General features: G+C 42.4%; 1 protein-coding gene across 1 annotated transcript; it reads left to right on the top strand.

Moving 5' to 3' along the window:
* Positions 1–2,414: 2,414 nt before the first annotated feature.
* Positions 2,415–14,048, top strand: dars2 (aspartyl-tRNA synthetase 2, mitochondrial; the record flags this gene model as incomplete). Its single annotated transcript, XM_083781981.1, has 18 exons — positions 2,415–2,780; positions 3,140–3,239; positions 3,400–3,466; positions 4,440–4,535; positions 4,683–4,778; positions 5,354–5,477; positions 5,636–5,682; positions 5,789–5,895; positions 6,016–6,085; positions 6,591–6,770; positions 7,001–7,108; positions 9,135–9,197; positions 9,583–9,735; positions 10,320–10,538; positions 11,711–11,821; positions 12,736–12,811; positions 13,416–13,534; positions 13,908–14,048. Exons 1-18 carry the CDS (start codon positions 2,606–2,608, stop codon positions 14,046–14,048), a joined length of 2,052 nt encoding a protein of 683 aa, XP_083638107.1. The 5' UTR covers positions 2,415–2,605.

Raw genomic sequence — 14,048 nt, 5'->3', positions numbered from 1 at the left:
TAAAATAACAAATTGTTGCTTCATGTTGCATAGTGTCAGTTTTCTCTTCGCCGTCGCACAGGGTTCATGTTGTCAACCTGGGCATTTGCACGAACAATAAACGATGTAAGACTTTTGCAGAGTAGAACATAAAACAGCATGACTTTTAAATCTCACTGTAACTTTCCTCTTTTCCCCCCACATTCAAGACAGTGAGACATGACCTTAGACAAGAATCACAATCTAAATGTTTTAGAAGAGCAGGGAGACAAACATATAACCACCCCAATTGAATGTATTATAGGCTACACTACAGATTGAACAACATTAGATTTTATTCTTTAAAAAAAAGTTACATAGTGCTGCTTTAAATACAACATACACTATCAAATATCAATATGCATACTATGACATATTCAAATGTGAATGAAACTAAAGTCATTAACAATAAGGTTTGGGGTCTTTCAGTGTAGGCTATTTCCACATTTGTTTGTATATTTATTTGGGGGAGCGATGGATGCTTTTGGTGTTGTCTGTAATTTAATCAGAAATATTAACTTTGTCAAAAACTGCAATGAGAGAAAAACCAACGGATTAAAATATTTTATCAATATGCAAATGATGTGTTTGCCTCACTCACTCCGAAGTTCAGCTCCACAGCTCCACCCTGTGGCCAGGGAGGGGAGGTACCGTTCTATTGTGTTGCTTAAAACCAGCAGATAATAAATATATAGACAAATAGATAGATAGGCCTATTAGATATTCATAGACTCTAAGCATGTCAATCAATGGCTTCTCAAAGTGGATGTGGTGTACAGTAATTAATCAAACTTCTTTCAAAGTATCTTGTCTAACTGGCATGTGCACAGTAAATTATACACTCTGAGAGTTACATTGTGGAGATGATGTGGTACATTTTCCATCCATATTCAGAACTCTACTATTAATTTGAGTCGGACATTAAATATTTAGTCAAAATGTAACACAACACAAAGTGTAAAAGAAAATGTCTGTTCAGGTTCAGGTTTATTTGTCATGTGTAATTTGTGTATAGATACAGAGTATACATGAATGAAAATTATTTTGCTCAGAGCACTCTCAGTCTTACATACACAGGACATAAACAAACATCTATAGTGCAAGAAAAAGACAAAAAACAGGAAAAGAAAAGTGCAAGTGAAGTGAAGTGCAATACAGTTCAATGTCAGCTGTTCAGCAGCCTGACTGCCTGGGGGTAAAAACTGTTACTGAGACGGGTGGTACGAGATTTGATGCTCTGGTAGCGTTTTTTGGAAGGGAGTAGTTTGAACAGGGTATTTGCGGGGTGGCTGGTGTCTTCCATGATGTTATGGGCTTTTTTCATACAGTGAGTGGTGTAGATGTTATGGAGACTGGGTAATTCTGTATAGTGCCGAATGTTGTCGTGGAACACTCTGTTGTGGCATTCCAAATACTTTTGTTTCCATATCCATAGTGAGTTCATGTGTCAGTTCAGGACTATATCAAAAACATTTTTGAATAGTTCAACTCACGTTGTGAGTTTGTAGACTTGCCATTTTAACTATTCAAAAATGTTTTGCAAAATAGTAAAAAAAAAACTACTACTAAGACTACTTCCTGGACTGATTCTCTCTGGGGAATATTGCAATATTACTTCAATATTCCCCAGAGTGAATCAGTGACAAAATACACGTGATGAAACTGACACATGAACTCACTATGGATATGGAAACAAAAGTCTTTGGAATGCCACAACAACCGAATGTTCCACAACAGACATTTTATTTTACAGTAGCTCCACTTTTGTTGTGTTACATTTTGTTTGACTAAATATTGAATGTCCGACTCAAATTAATAGTAGTAATTTAGTGGTGACGAAAATGGAGCCCTCGGACTCCACCTAGCCGAAGCAAGCATTATCAGTGGTCACCTCACCACCAGTAACACATGTCCATGACTGTATTTTCAAATGGCCCGATGTGGTAATTGTGGTTAATGTATTGTAATAATAATCATGTTACAAGTAACTATAACTAAAGTTTTCAAATTAATGTAGTGTATAGTAAAAGTACAATAGGCTTATTTGTCTCTGAGATGTAGTGGAGTAAAAGTAAAATATTGTAAATTGGAAATACGCAAGTAAAGTTACTTTTCACCACTGCATCACTCTGACATCAGGATGACATCGACAACAGTAGGGCAGGCTATTGTATAAAAGGATCAGCTCTTCTCTAAAGCCCAAAAACATACTGAAAACAAAGCCTGCAGGATACCGACATCATCCACACTCTACTCCAATCCAGACGGTGGCGGTAAGATACCTCTAAACCGGTTTGCCAACCGCCAATAAAGCATCGAATAAACAAGCACCACTGTAGTCCATGCGAGATCTTTTTACACTAGTCTTAAAATGTGCAAGATGCAACTGATGTTAGCCTCCATTGATTGAGTTATGCGGTATGAAACGACTCTAATCACATTATACAAAGCTCTACCACATGGACTGACTTGCCGGGAAACATTAAGCTTAATTCAGCTATATATGTGTACGTGTTGTTGTTATTTATTATGAAGGTTACATGGTAGTTCCTTCCTGGCTGGTGACTGACTGACTGACTGACTGACCATGATGACTACCAGAGCCCTGCTGCTGCTGCACAGAGCCGTGCGCGCGGCGGCGTGTAGAGTGCACGCGCGCACACACCGATGCTGTTGCGTGTCGGCTGTCAGTCGAAGTCTGCTGGTTGAGACTAGTGAGACAAACATCAGGACAAACGAGCGGTTTGCATCCTCGTTCACAGGTATTGTAAAGTATACTGACTGTTAATGTAGCTGTCTGGGGAGTGGAGAGTGTAACTCCTATCGTTTGTACTACTGCTACTACAGTACTACCTCCCACCCATCCACTACTAAAATTGACAGTGGTGGTGGGAAAAGTACATTGATTTCTTACTTAAAACATGTATAATTTTTTTTCAAAATTAACTCGAGTAATACATGTTGGAAATACTACTACTTCGCATTGAGGATTTGTGCTGTGCAAATAGAGTACTTTTTGTGCTTTTTTTGTTGACTATTTAACCACAGTGGTCGGTGTCTCATTTTGGTAGTGTCAGACTACTATTTAAGTTGTGTAAATACCTACATATTGTTTGTCCAGGTCCCAGTAGTCTGTCATGGAGGACTCACACCTGTGGGGAACTCAGATCGGAACATTTAGGAGAAACTGTCGTCCTGTGTGGCTGGGTCCAGTACCTCAGGTATTCAAATATTGCAGAGAATACTATTCTATTTTCTATGCATTTTCAAATTAAAAAGAGGAAGGAAATTCACTTGGTGATTTTCCTTTGTGGTTGTCCAGGCAGTAGCCGGTTATTATTTGTATTTTTATTTAACAATTCACTTTTTTGTCCCAACCAGACAAGACCTGTTTGTCATCCTGCGCGATTTCAGTGGCTTGACACAGGTTCTCATTCCACAGGACGAGGTGAGTGTGCTGTGAAGACATTGAAACACAACACTATGCAATCATCATAAATGATCTATATTTTGAATCATCTTTAACCCATTTAGGCCTGACGCCGAAATTTTATACAAATATTTTTTTCTGAAAAAACAGATGTTTCTATAACAGTGGTTCTCAATATTTCATGTCAAGTACCCAAAAAATTATATGTAATATGCCGCCGACCCCCATCTGAAAATATGTTGTTCCAGGGACCCCACCAAAAGCAAAGATTTGAGTTAAAAAATGAAACTCTAAGAGAATATATATTCAAAGATTTGAGGTACATTTTCACGATTTTTCCAAAATAGCAGACCTACAAGTTCATAGGTTCAAACACCAAAAGGGGTTCCCGCCCGGAATGGATTAAACCCATGGTTGACACATGGTTGACACATGGATTCCATATTCCATAGGAGCTGGTATGGCAGATCGACTGGTTGGTCGTATGGCTAGCAAAACATCATATTGTGATAATTGTTTATGAAACACAACGCTAGTAGGAGTTGCTTTCACACTGTTTCATAAATCCCATATTAGGACTTGGCCTATCAAACATTGTTTTTGTCAACTTAAACAACCTTTTTTCATATAAAGGCGACAAGGCCCATTATTGTTTTGCCATTTGAGCCACGGACCCCCATTTGATGAGACATATCATATCAGACCCAAAACTTAGAAAATTGTGTTGGCGTTAAGATTGTGTCCACAATTCCATGCTGTATTGATGTACCATTAGGAGAGATAACAGGCTAACGCTAATCAAAATAACAACTCAAGAGTTAAAGATCTATAAGGTTGCATTTGGGTACCAACTCTCCATCATATTGCTGGGGACCACCTGGAACCTCTGGTGGTCACCGGACCACTGGTTGAAAACAACTAAAACAACACTCATGTATAGTTTGTTTTTTATCCAGTCGGTGTGTGCATCTTGTTTTGTTTTCCTCTCCAGACCGAGGTGAAAACCACACTGTGTAACCTCACGTTGGAGTCTGTGGTCAAGGTTACAGGGACAGTCAGACGGAGACCGGATGGACAGGAAAATGAGGTGTGTGCATGTGTGCAAAAAAAATTCTATCAGCTATACTGTTCTAAATGTCCCATGTCCTCTAAATGATAGGGGATGTCCTGTGTCCTCTAAATGTCCTGTGTCCTCTAAATGTCCTCTAAATGTCCTGTGTCCTCTAAATGATAGGGGATGCCTACAGGAGCAATTGAAGTTCGGGCTGACAGTGTGGAGGTTCTTAATGTCTGCAGGAAGCTGCCTTTTGAAATCAAAGACTCTGTCAAAGTAGGTGTCGGTTGGTGGACTATATGCCTACTCATTATTGATATCATATAAAAATACTTCTATAACAAGTTGCTATTACCATGCAATGTGTTTTTGTCACTGGATATATTGAACCGATAGTATGTCCTACTAATGTAATTAACAGGCATATAAGAAGAATGGGCACTGATGAAGAGTGGGCACCTAGATGTAAAATCTGCTATTCTGTCTAAAATGTTAAAACAATAAGATATTTAAAAAAAATGTATTGAATATTGTAAAGTATACATGATGTGAACATGCACGGTACATTATTATCAGACTTAATACTTGTACTTATTGTTTATGACCAAAATTAGTGGATATACAGGTTTTGTAGCAATTGTATAAATGGTAGGCCTTAATTGTCAAAATGTGTTCAGTGAACTTCAATCATGTTCTAATCATGTATACTTTGCATTAAGTCTGCTAAATGCCTAAATTGTAAATTATTACTTAGCATTTTCCAAATATTGTATTTTGTACTATTTTAGGAAAAATATCCAATTTTACATCAACGTGCCCACTCTTTCTCAGCATCATTACTTTCTGTGCAGAAATCGGAGTCTTTGCGGATGCAGTATCGTTACCTGGACCTGCGCTCCACCCAGATGCAGTACAACCTCAGACTTAGGTCTCAGCTGGAGATGAAGATGAGAGAATACCTTTGCAATACACATGGTACGAAGAGCTATGGAAAACCATGTGAACACTGGCCCAGCTCTTATGTGTGGATGACAATGGGATAATAAAACATTTGCATTATCGTTTGTGAATGGACAGTTTGCAAGTAACAAATGAAAATCCTAATTCTAAATGTATTTTTGTCTTACCGAAAGGTTTCGTGGATGTGGGAACTCCTACCTTGTTCAAAAGGACGCCAGGGGTGGGTTTCCTCATTCTAAAACCATTTCATTAATGCAGCTTTTACCAACCAAATGGCATGCAATGTGGTATTATTTGAATACTCAGTCTATGAATGTGTGCTTCAGGGAGCCAAGGAATTTTTGGTACCGTCCAGAGAGCCTGGTCGCTTCTACTCACTGACACAGAGCCCGCAGCAGTTTAAACAGCTGCTCATGGTGGCTGGGATAGACAGGTGGGTACACACACACACACACACACACACACACACACACACACACACAAGCACACAACGCACGGTTGCACACTTTATGGCCATCTACTTATCTCCTTCTTGCAATTTTCATTGTGGCAGGTACTTCCAGTTGGCTCGGTGTTATCGAGATGAGGGTTCCAAGCCGGACAGACAGCCAGAGTTCACACAGGTAGAAGAGAGGGAAAAGGGAGAGGGAGATGAATGTGTGTGTGGTGGTGTGGTGTCTGTGTAGAGCCGTGCAAGGTTTTCACGGACACATCCTACAAAACTCTCATTTGACCCAGCTCTCCCACCCATCACACTCATACCTTATCTCCTCTGCCTACCACTTCTTTTCGACAGCATTGTGTTTCATCATGTGACCTGAACGTAAATGGTAAATGGTGCATTTATATAGCGCCTTTATCCAAGGCGCTTTACAGAGATTGTGCATTACATTCACCCATTCACACACATTCATACACCGATGGCAGCGGAAACCATGCAAGGCACCAACTAGCACATCGGGAGCAATTAGGGGTTTAGTGTCTTGCTCAAGGACACTTCGACAGTAACTCAGGTTACAGGTTCGAACTGGCAACCTTACGGTTACCATCCAGGCACTCTACGCCTGAGCCACCGCCGCCCCACGTATGATGTGTTTTTTAGCTTTTCCCTTCCCCGGTTCTCCCAAGGTGGACATAGAGATGTCATTTGTGAAGCAGTCGGAAATCATGACCCTGGTGGAGGGCCTGTTGCAGTCCTCCTGGCCTTCAGACAAACATCCCCTCAGCACTCCCTTCCAGACCATGACGTACGCAGCGGCCATGAGGGACTATGGCGTGGACAAGCCTGACACGAGATTCGACATGAAGGTGTGTGCGTGCGCGCACGTTTATCAGAGAGAGAGAAATACATTGCAATCCACCAAGAATACGCATGCTAGGGTGCATGTGGTTTAGTCACGGGAGGCCATGACTTCATGGGAGCCAATAGCCAACATTCATACACATTACTATGACTCCATGTTTATATTATTTTCTGTATGTCCCTCTGCCTCTCTCTATCTGTCTCTCTCTCTCTCTCTCTCTCTCTGTCCATGCAGCTGATGGACATCAGCCATGTGTTCCAGAGCACAGAGATAGAGTTCCTCAAATGGGCTCTCAGCCAACCAGGAGGCTCCATCCAGGCCATCCGTGTCCCTGATGGATCGGTACGGTAGAAACATGTACCATGTCCTATAACATTGAACACTGTTATTCTGCAATGCATTACATTGCATTACATTACATTGCATCAGTGGTTCGCAGTGAAGTAAATACGTTTTCAATGTAATGGGTCCTGGGACCCAGGGGTGGTCTAATAGATGGGTCCCAGGGACATTTTATGAGTCCTACTTCAACGACGTTGGAGTACAGTATTGCATCCCAGGACCCCCGGAGGGTGACATGATTGCATCCTTTCTCAATTTAGTGAGTCTAAGGATGCAGGATGCAGGCTATTTGCATCACTGGGTTCTCAACCCTTTTCATATCAAAGCCCATTATTTATTGGGTATTTGAGCCTCAGACCACCATTTGATGACATTTAGCCTCTCTGACCCAAAACTAAAGAATATTTTGTCCAGAATTCCATGCTGTACTGATTTAATGATTCAACGTTTGCCTGTTATCTCTCCTAATGGTACCACATTAGGAGAGATAACAGGCAAACGTTGCATTGTGTAGACTTCTTGTAGCCTAAATTAAAGTAACGCAGATATTTAACAATAATGTAACTGTTGAGGGGTCCATTTGGTTTCATTTTACGCTCTCAAGAGATACAGATCTATAAGGGTCCATTTGGTTACCAACTCCATCATTCAGCTGGGGACCACCTGGATCCCCTTCAAGGACCACTAGTGGTCCCCGGACCACTGGTTGAAAACCACTGCATTAGATAGTTACATGAACGCTGTTCAGCCATAATGATAGCAATATAATAGTGCTGTCATAATTGCTTGCGACCAGAGGTCACAGTTAACTACGAAACCTCGGGTTTTTGACACCTAACCCACAATCCACGTCACTCTGTGACGTCTCCTAACTCAAATCCCCATCGCTCACCCCAGTCAAGCTTCCGGATTATCGTGACATCATCAGCCCCCTGGTCACCCTAGACAAGCTCAGGTGCCCAGGTCATAGTGACGGAAAAGCGACGGAAATTAAGGCCCTACCTGGGCCCTCATCAAACCCTGTACATTAAACTGCCCCCTGCTGCCACCCTCAGATCTCCATATATGGAGCTGACATTCCATAACTTGATCTGACCTCATCCCACCCTGTACACTCAAGATACACTCCATATATGGCCGGTGCACACGACCTCACCCTTCAGGGCGAGGTCGCTTCTCGCCCTCAGGCGTTTTACTGGTAATTCATATGTGTGCCTCGATGCGGGTGCCACATCGAAAACAGTCAATAATACGTTTGGATAGACCAGGGGTTTTCAACTGAGTATGAACCAGGGACCACCACCCTGACTGAGAATCAACCTGGGGACCATTGTTGTGTTGGGAGGGGGGATATGGTCGTGGTGTGGGGGAAAGAAATTAACCTTCCATATTAAACTCATGTTGCTGTTCATTGTAACTTATTCTATGACTCAGTAAGCAGAGACTTGCGATTCATTATGGGCACATTTCCTTATAAAGGTTTCGCTTGAGATTCTAACTCACTTTTCTGTGGAAGTTCTTGACATCTGTCTTCCCAGTAACTGACAACATCGATGCGTCATCATTGTCACCAGATTATTTACTGCATTGTTTCTCAACTTGTGGTCAATACAATAAATTCAGGCCCAGGCCGTAGCGTAACGGTCTGGGCACCGGACTGGTAATCCAGTCGCAGTGTGCCGCGGGTTCGACTCCCGGACCCGACACGGCCTTTACTGCATGTCATCCCCCCATCTCTCTCCCGTTTCCTGTCAGCCTACTATCTGTCCCTTCAAAAATCAATAAAAGGCGTAAGCCGCAAAAATAAAAAAAAATAAATAAAAATACAATAAATTCAAATATGAATCTTCACTTTCCTACATTACTAAATGCATGGTCAGGGACCACATGCAACACCTTCACGGACCACCAGTGGTCCACGGACCACCTGTTGAAAACCCATGGGATAGACGGATGTTTTAACAAGAACGTTATGAGATAAAAAGGACTGATATGCTAAATGGTGTCTCTTCTGTTTCACTTCCAGAAACATTTCAAAGGCAAAGATCTGGAGATGCTGAAGCAAGTGGCTAAGACTCAGTTTGGTCAGGTAGGTTCAAGGTCGCACGTTATTGTTACATCTTGTGTATAGCAGGTACATAATAGTAGGTCTTATTTTTGTTTGGCTTTAGTGAAGACAATCAAACGGCAGACATACTGCAGCAAAACACAGCAAACAAAGGGATTTAATATAAAGTGCAAAAATAGAGCAAACAAAGAGTACAAAAAAAGAATCATTATGTACATGTGCATGTTTTCCCTGTAGTAGCAACGTTAGGTTAACTTCACAGTAATACAACATATTTTGTTTAGAAAGGTTAATAATGTCTATCGTTGGATACTTACTCTACCACATTATATCTGTGAGTGTGTGTGTGTGTGTGTGTGTGTGTGTGTGTGTGTGTGTGTGTGTGTGTGTGTGTGTGTGTGTGTAGGAGTTGAGCACAGTGCTGGTGAAGGCAGACGGGACACTGAAGTCTGCCCTCAGTAAGCTGCTGTCCATCACAGCCACAGAGAATCTGCTAACAAGCACTGGAGCCAAACCAGGGGACCTGCTGCTAATATCAGCCAGTACACTGGACACTGTGGTATGTACACTGGAGTGGACACTGTGGTATGCATGGGCTATTTTCCGGTATGCAAGACTGAGTAATAATAAGACCCTATTTAAAATTTGGAAGCACAAGATCTGAGTTCCGGGTTCCCAGAATGGGTTAGCAGTTAGCACTACTGTAGCTCCTGAGCTGGGCAGGTTCTGAGAATCATATCTGAAACCATGGAAACAAATCCAGAACCCATGAAATACATCAAACGGCACGGTTACAGTTCACTTAGTTTGTAGTCGAAAAGAGACATTAATCACCCCTTTATCCTACAGTAGCTGACACTATTATTAACCCATTTTGGGCGGGAACCCTTTTTGGTGTTAGCACTATGTTATGCTTTAGCTATTGAAAAATAGCAGATCTACAAACTCATAGCGCGCCACCGAGTGGAGCGCTATGAGCTTGTAGGTCTGCTATTTTAGAAAAAATCAAAAAACGACTGACAGAAACTTGATGGGTTAACAGTAGAACAGGGGAGTAAGATGGTTCTCCTCTTCCCTCTATGAATGTTCCTCCTTCCTCCTGTTCCTCTTTCCCCTCACCTCACCCTTTCTGCTCCCATGCAGCGGCCCTTGTTGGGCAAGCTGCGCCTGCAGTGCGCGGAGCTCCTGGAGTCAGGCGGGGTTCCGGTCCGCGACCCCACGTCGTTCCACTTCCTGTGGGTGGTGGACTTCCCGCTGTTCCTGCCCAAAGAGGACGAGCCGGAGCAGCTGGAGTCGGCCCACCACCCGTTCACCGCTCCGGTCCCCGATGACGCACCGCTACTCTACACACAGCCGCACAAGGTGATGACGCACACTTAAGGTCCCCACACACTGAGCGCGTTTTTCTGATTTTTAGCTGCGTTTCTCCATCGGTTTTTCCGAAAAACGCACCCAGTGTGCAACCACCTTTAGGCCCTCATTTTTCAATGCGGTGCACGCCCATTTTTGGGCGTACGAATCACTGCAACTTTCGGCATTCATCATTCCAGCGTGACTATGAACTTGGGCGTATGCCACTATGCCACATTATAAAAATTAAAAACACTTAACAACACTCCTCTGAAACAGGTTGATGACTACCGGTACATGTATTTGGGTTCATATATATCTTCTTCCCAAAAGGACTTTCAAACTAGGAAGGGTATGGCCTGGTCAGCCTGCAATGACATGCATAAGATCTGGTCATCCCAGCTTAGTAAGATGTTAAAAGTAAAAATATTTAGGACGGCGTTTAGCCAATTCTACTCTATGGCTCCGAGACATGGACACTTTCAAAGAAACAAGAGAAACGGTTGGATGGCACTTACACCCGCCTTCTAATGAGAGGTGTAGTTCCAGACTATATAGCATTCAGGAGGTGTAGTTCCAGACTCTATATATAGCATTCAGGAGCTGTAGTTCCAGACTCTATATAGCATTCAGGAGGTGTAGTTCCAGACTCTATATAGCATTCAGGAGCTGTAGTTCCAGACTCTATATAGCATTCAGGAGCTGTAGTTCCAGACTCTATATAGCATTCAGGAGCTGTAGTTCCAGACTCTATATAGATTCGGAATAGTTGTCTGGCTACGCGAGACCACTTCGACACTAACTCTGGGGCAGCCTGGGATCGAACAGGTTCCCAAGTGGCCGCTCTACCTCCTGAGCCACTTCCACCCCCGGAATGCTATTATAAACCATCACCATCGATAATCTGGCCGAAGGTGCAAACCATGTCCCAAGCTTTTCAAAATAAAAATAACTAAACCCCTGTGTGTGTGTGTGTGTGTGTGTGTGTGTGTGTGTGTGTGTGTGTGTGTGTGTGTGTGTGTGTGTGTGTGTGTGTGTGTGTGTGTGTGTGTGTGTGTGTGTGTGTGTGTGTGTGTGTGTGTGTGTGTGTGTGTGTGTGTGTGTGTGTGTGTGTGTGTGTGTGTGTGTGTGTGTGTGTGTGTGTGTGTGTGTGTGTGTGTGTGTGTGTGCTCGCTCATGTCCAGGTGCGTGGCCAGCACTACGACCTGGTGTTGAATGGCTGTGAGGTCGGAGGAGGGTCTATCCGCATCCACAAGGCCTCCGAACAGCTCTACGTCCTCCAGGACATCCTCAAGGTCAGCGAAAAGATGCATTGGAGAATTCTAAATGGCTCTATGTAAACACTTTTGGAAATTACTTGGGCCCCTTCCCTACTTCTTTCACAGGTGTTGCCAATGACACTAATGGAGGCTCTGTCAAACAGAGTCAGGGTGCTGCTATTGTGCATGTTGGCTCACTGGAAACACTCTGCTACCCCAGTGGGTCTCAAAGACCCCCTTTCCACCGGTTGGTTCCCAATGGGAACCGGTTCAATTCTTTTTGGTTCTTAGTCCATGAGCCAGAGCTCCAAAATTGGTGGGAAAAACTAGACCTATATTAAATTGTTTATAGGATCAATACACATAAATTAATACATGATAACCCTTCCACAGTAGTAGCTTTTTCATATTATTTTTCATATTTTTCTACATAATGCCTCATTTACATATTTTAACATTTGTAATACAATAAATCATTGTCTCCGTGTAAGTACTCAATTGGGGAAGTTTCATGGTGAAGTTTCAGTGGTTTTGCCCACTCAATTTATAATTAATGTTCCAATTTTGGAGCTCTGGCTCATGGACTAAGAACCAAAAACTCTGCCCCAGCCCTTCTCTCTGTTTTTACTCACCACCGCTCAACGTTATTTCAGCTCCGGTGGTCACCTCACCACCGAAAATTCAGACTATGAATGAGCCTTAACTCTCAGTGTTATGGGGGTCCTTGACATTTAATGTTTGAGAACCACTGCACAATTAATGGAAAAGAGCATTAATTAGTATCAACAATAACACACGTGAAGGAAGTAGGGAATCGGTCCGAAAGTAGGAAGAGTTACAGTATTTTGTGTGCATATAGCCCATTGACCTAAAAAAATCATTAAGATATTTCTGAATTGTTCGAATGCCAGTGAAAGCTAATGTGACACTTTTGTGTGCTTGTTTTACAGGAGGACCCCTCTCTCCTCTCACACTTACTAGAAGCTCTTGACTCAGGGGCGCCCCCACATGGAGGAATTGCTCTCGGTAGGCAAAGCACAAGGCATTACATGGACATAATGCATTTTATGAGCGAATAAGTGCTGCCCAGGAAACATAGATACGTTAGTGTAAATACAATGTGAAGTAACAAACAAAATACCTTGTAAGTCTGTATTAGTTAATTTGTCAAAAGGTTTACCAGATGCTTCATTACCTCGTATGAATAACTGATATGGGAATATATTGTCGCTTTCGGGGAAGAAACCTCATATCTCCAATCCATATTGGATGTACATATATATGCTCTATTTTAAACTTTATTTTTAAGTGGTGAGCACAGTACAGTGACGGTACAGTACAGAAGAGGGACCCCTTGGGGACCCCCACACGGTAACTGATAATTTAATGCCCAAAACAGGGATGCCAGATGAAAAGTGGTGGATTGGATCACGGATAAGGTTCTTTCCATATCCTGAAAAATAACAGTTTGAACATACGAGATTTCGGCCTTACAGCAAATATATCAATAACAAATTGTATCTTATCTTAACTGCATGCATGTAATGGAAATAATAATATACTATATTATATATATATATACTATTTCTCACGATAGCTCCCTTACTGACTGTCAACCATCCATTTTAAGGCCTTGACCGCCTGGTTTCCATCCTGGTGGGGGCCCCCAGCATCCGAGACGTCATCGCCTTCCCCAAGTCCTTCCGGGGTCACGACCTCATGAGCCAGGCCCCCGACTACGTGTCGCAGGTACAGTAGTGTTGATTTTGTTGACTAAGACTATGATGAAAAAATGTTCGTCGACTACCTTTTTTCACTGAGGAAAACTAAATAAAAACAAATGTTTTTTTTCTTCACATTGTGTCGTGAGCTTGTAGATCGACTATTTTCAGCATGCAACCAAGTGTAAGACCAGCCATTATGACGACATCAAGGTCCGCCAAATTACATTTTAGTCGACTAAATCAACTGTAGATTTAGTCGACTAAAATAGCATGATCTTTACTAGAGACTAGACTAACACTAAAACATTTCAGATGACAAATGTATGACTAAAACTGAATTAAGTTGTATTCAAAAGACTATGACTAAAATAAAAATGTCCTGTCAAAATTTATCGCAGGAGGACCTGAGACCTTATCACATCTCTGTCACCTCGCCGGCAGCCAGGAGCGAAGGAGGAGGAGGAGGAGGGTTAGGGTTAGGGTTAGGGTTAGGGTTAGGGTTAGGAGGAGGAGGAGGAGAAGGAGGAGAGGGGAAGTGA

Source organism: Protomyctophum parallelum, assembly GCF_964188405.1.
Source record: "Protomyctophum parallelum genome assembly, chromosome: 14".
NCBI classification, from domain to species: Eukaryota; Metazoa; Chordata; class Actinopteri; order Myctophiformes; family Myctophidae; genus Protomyctophum; species Protomyctophum parallelum.
Note: the sequence above shows the minus strand (reverse complement) of the source record. Positions and strands in the feature narration are given on the sequence as shown.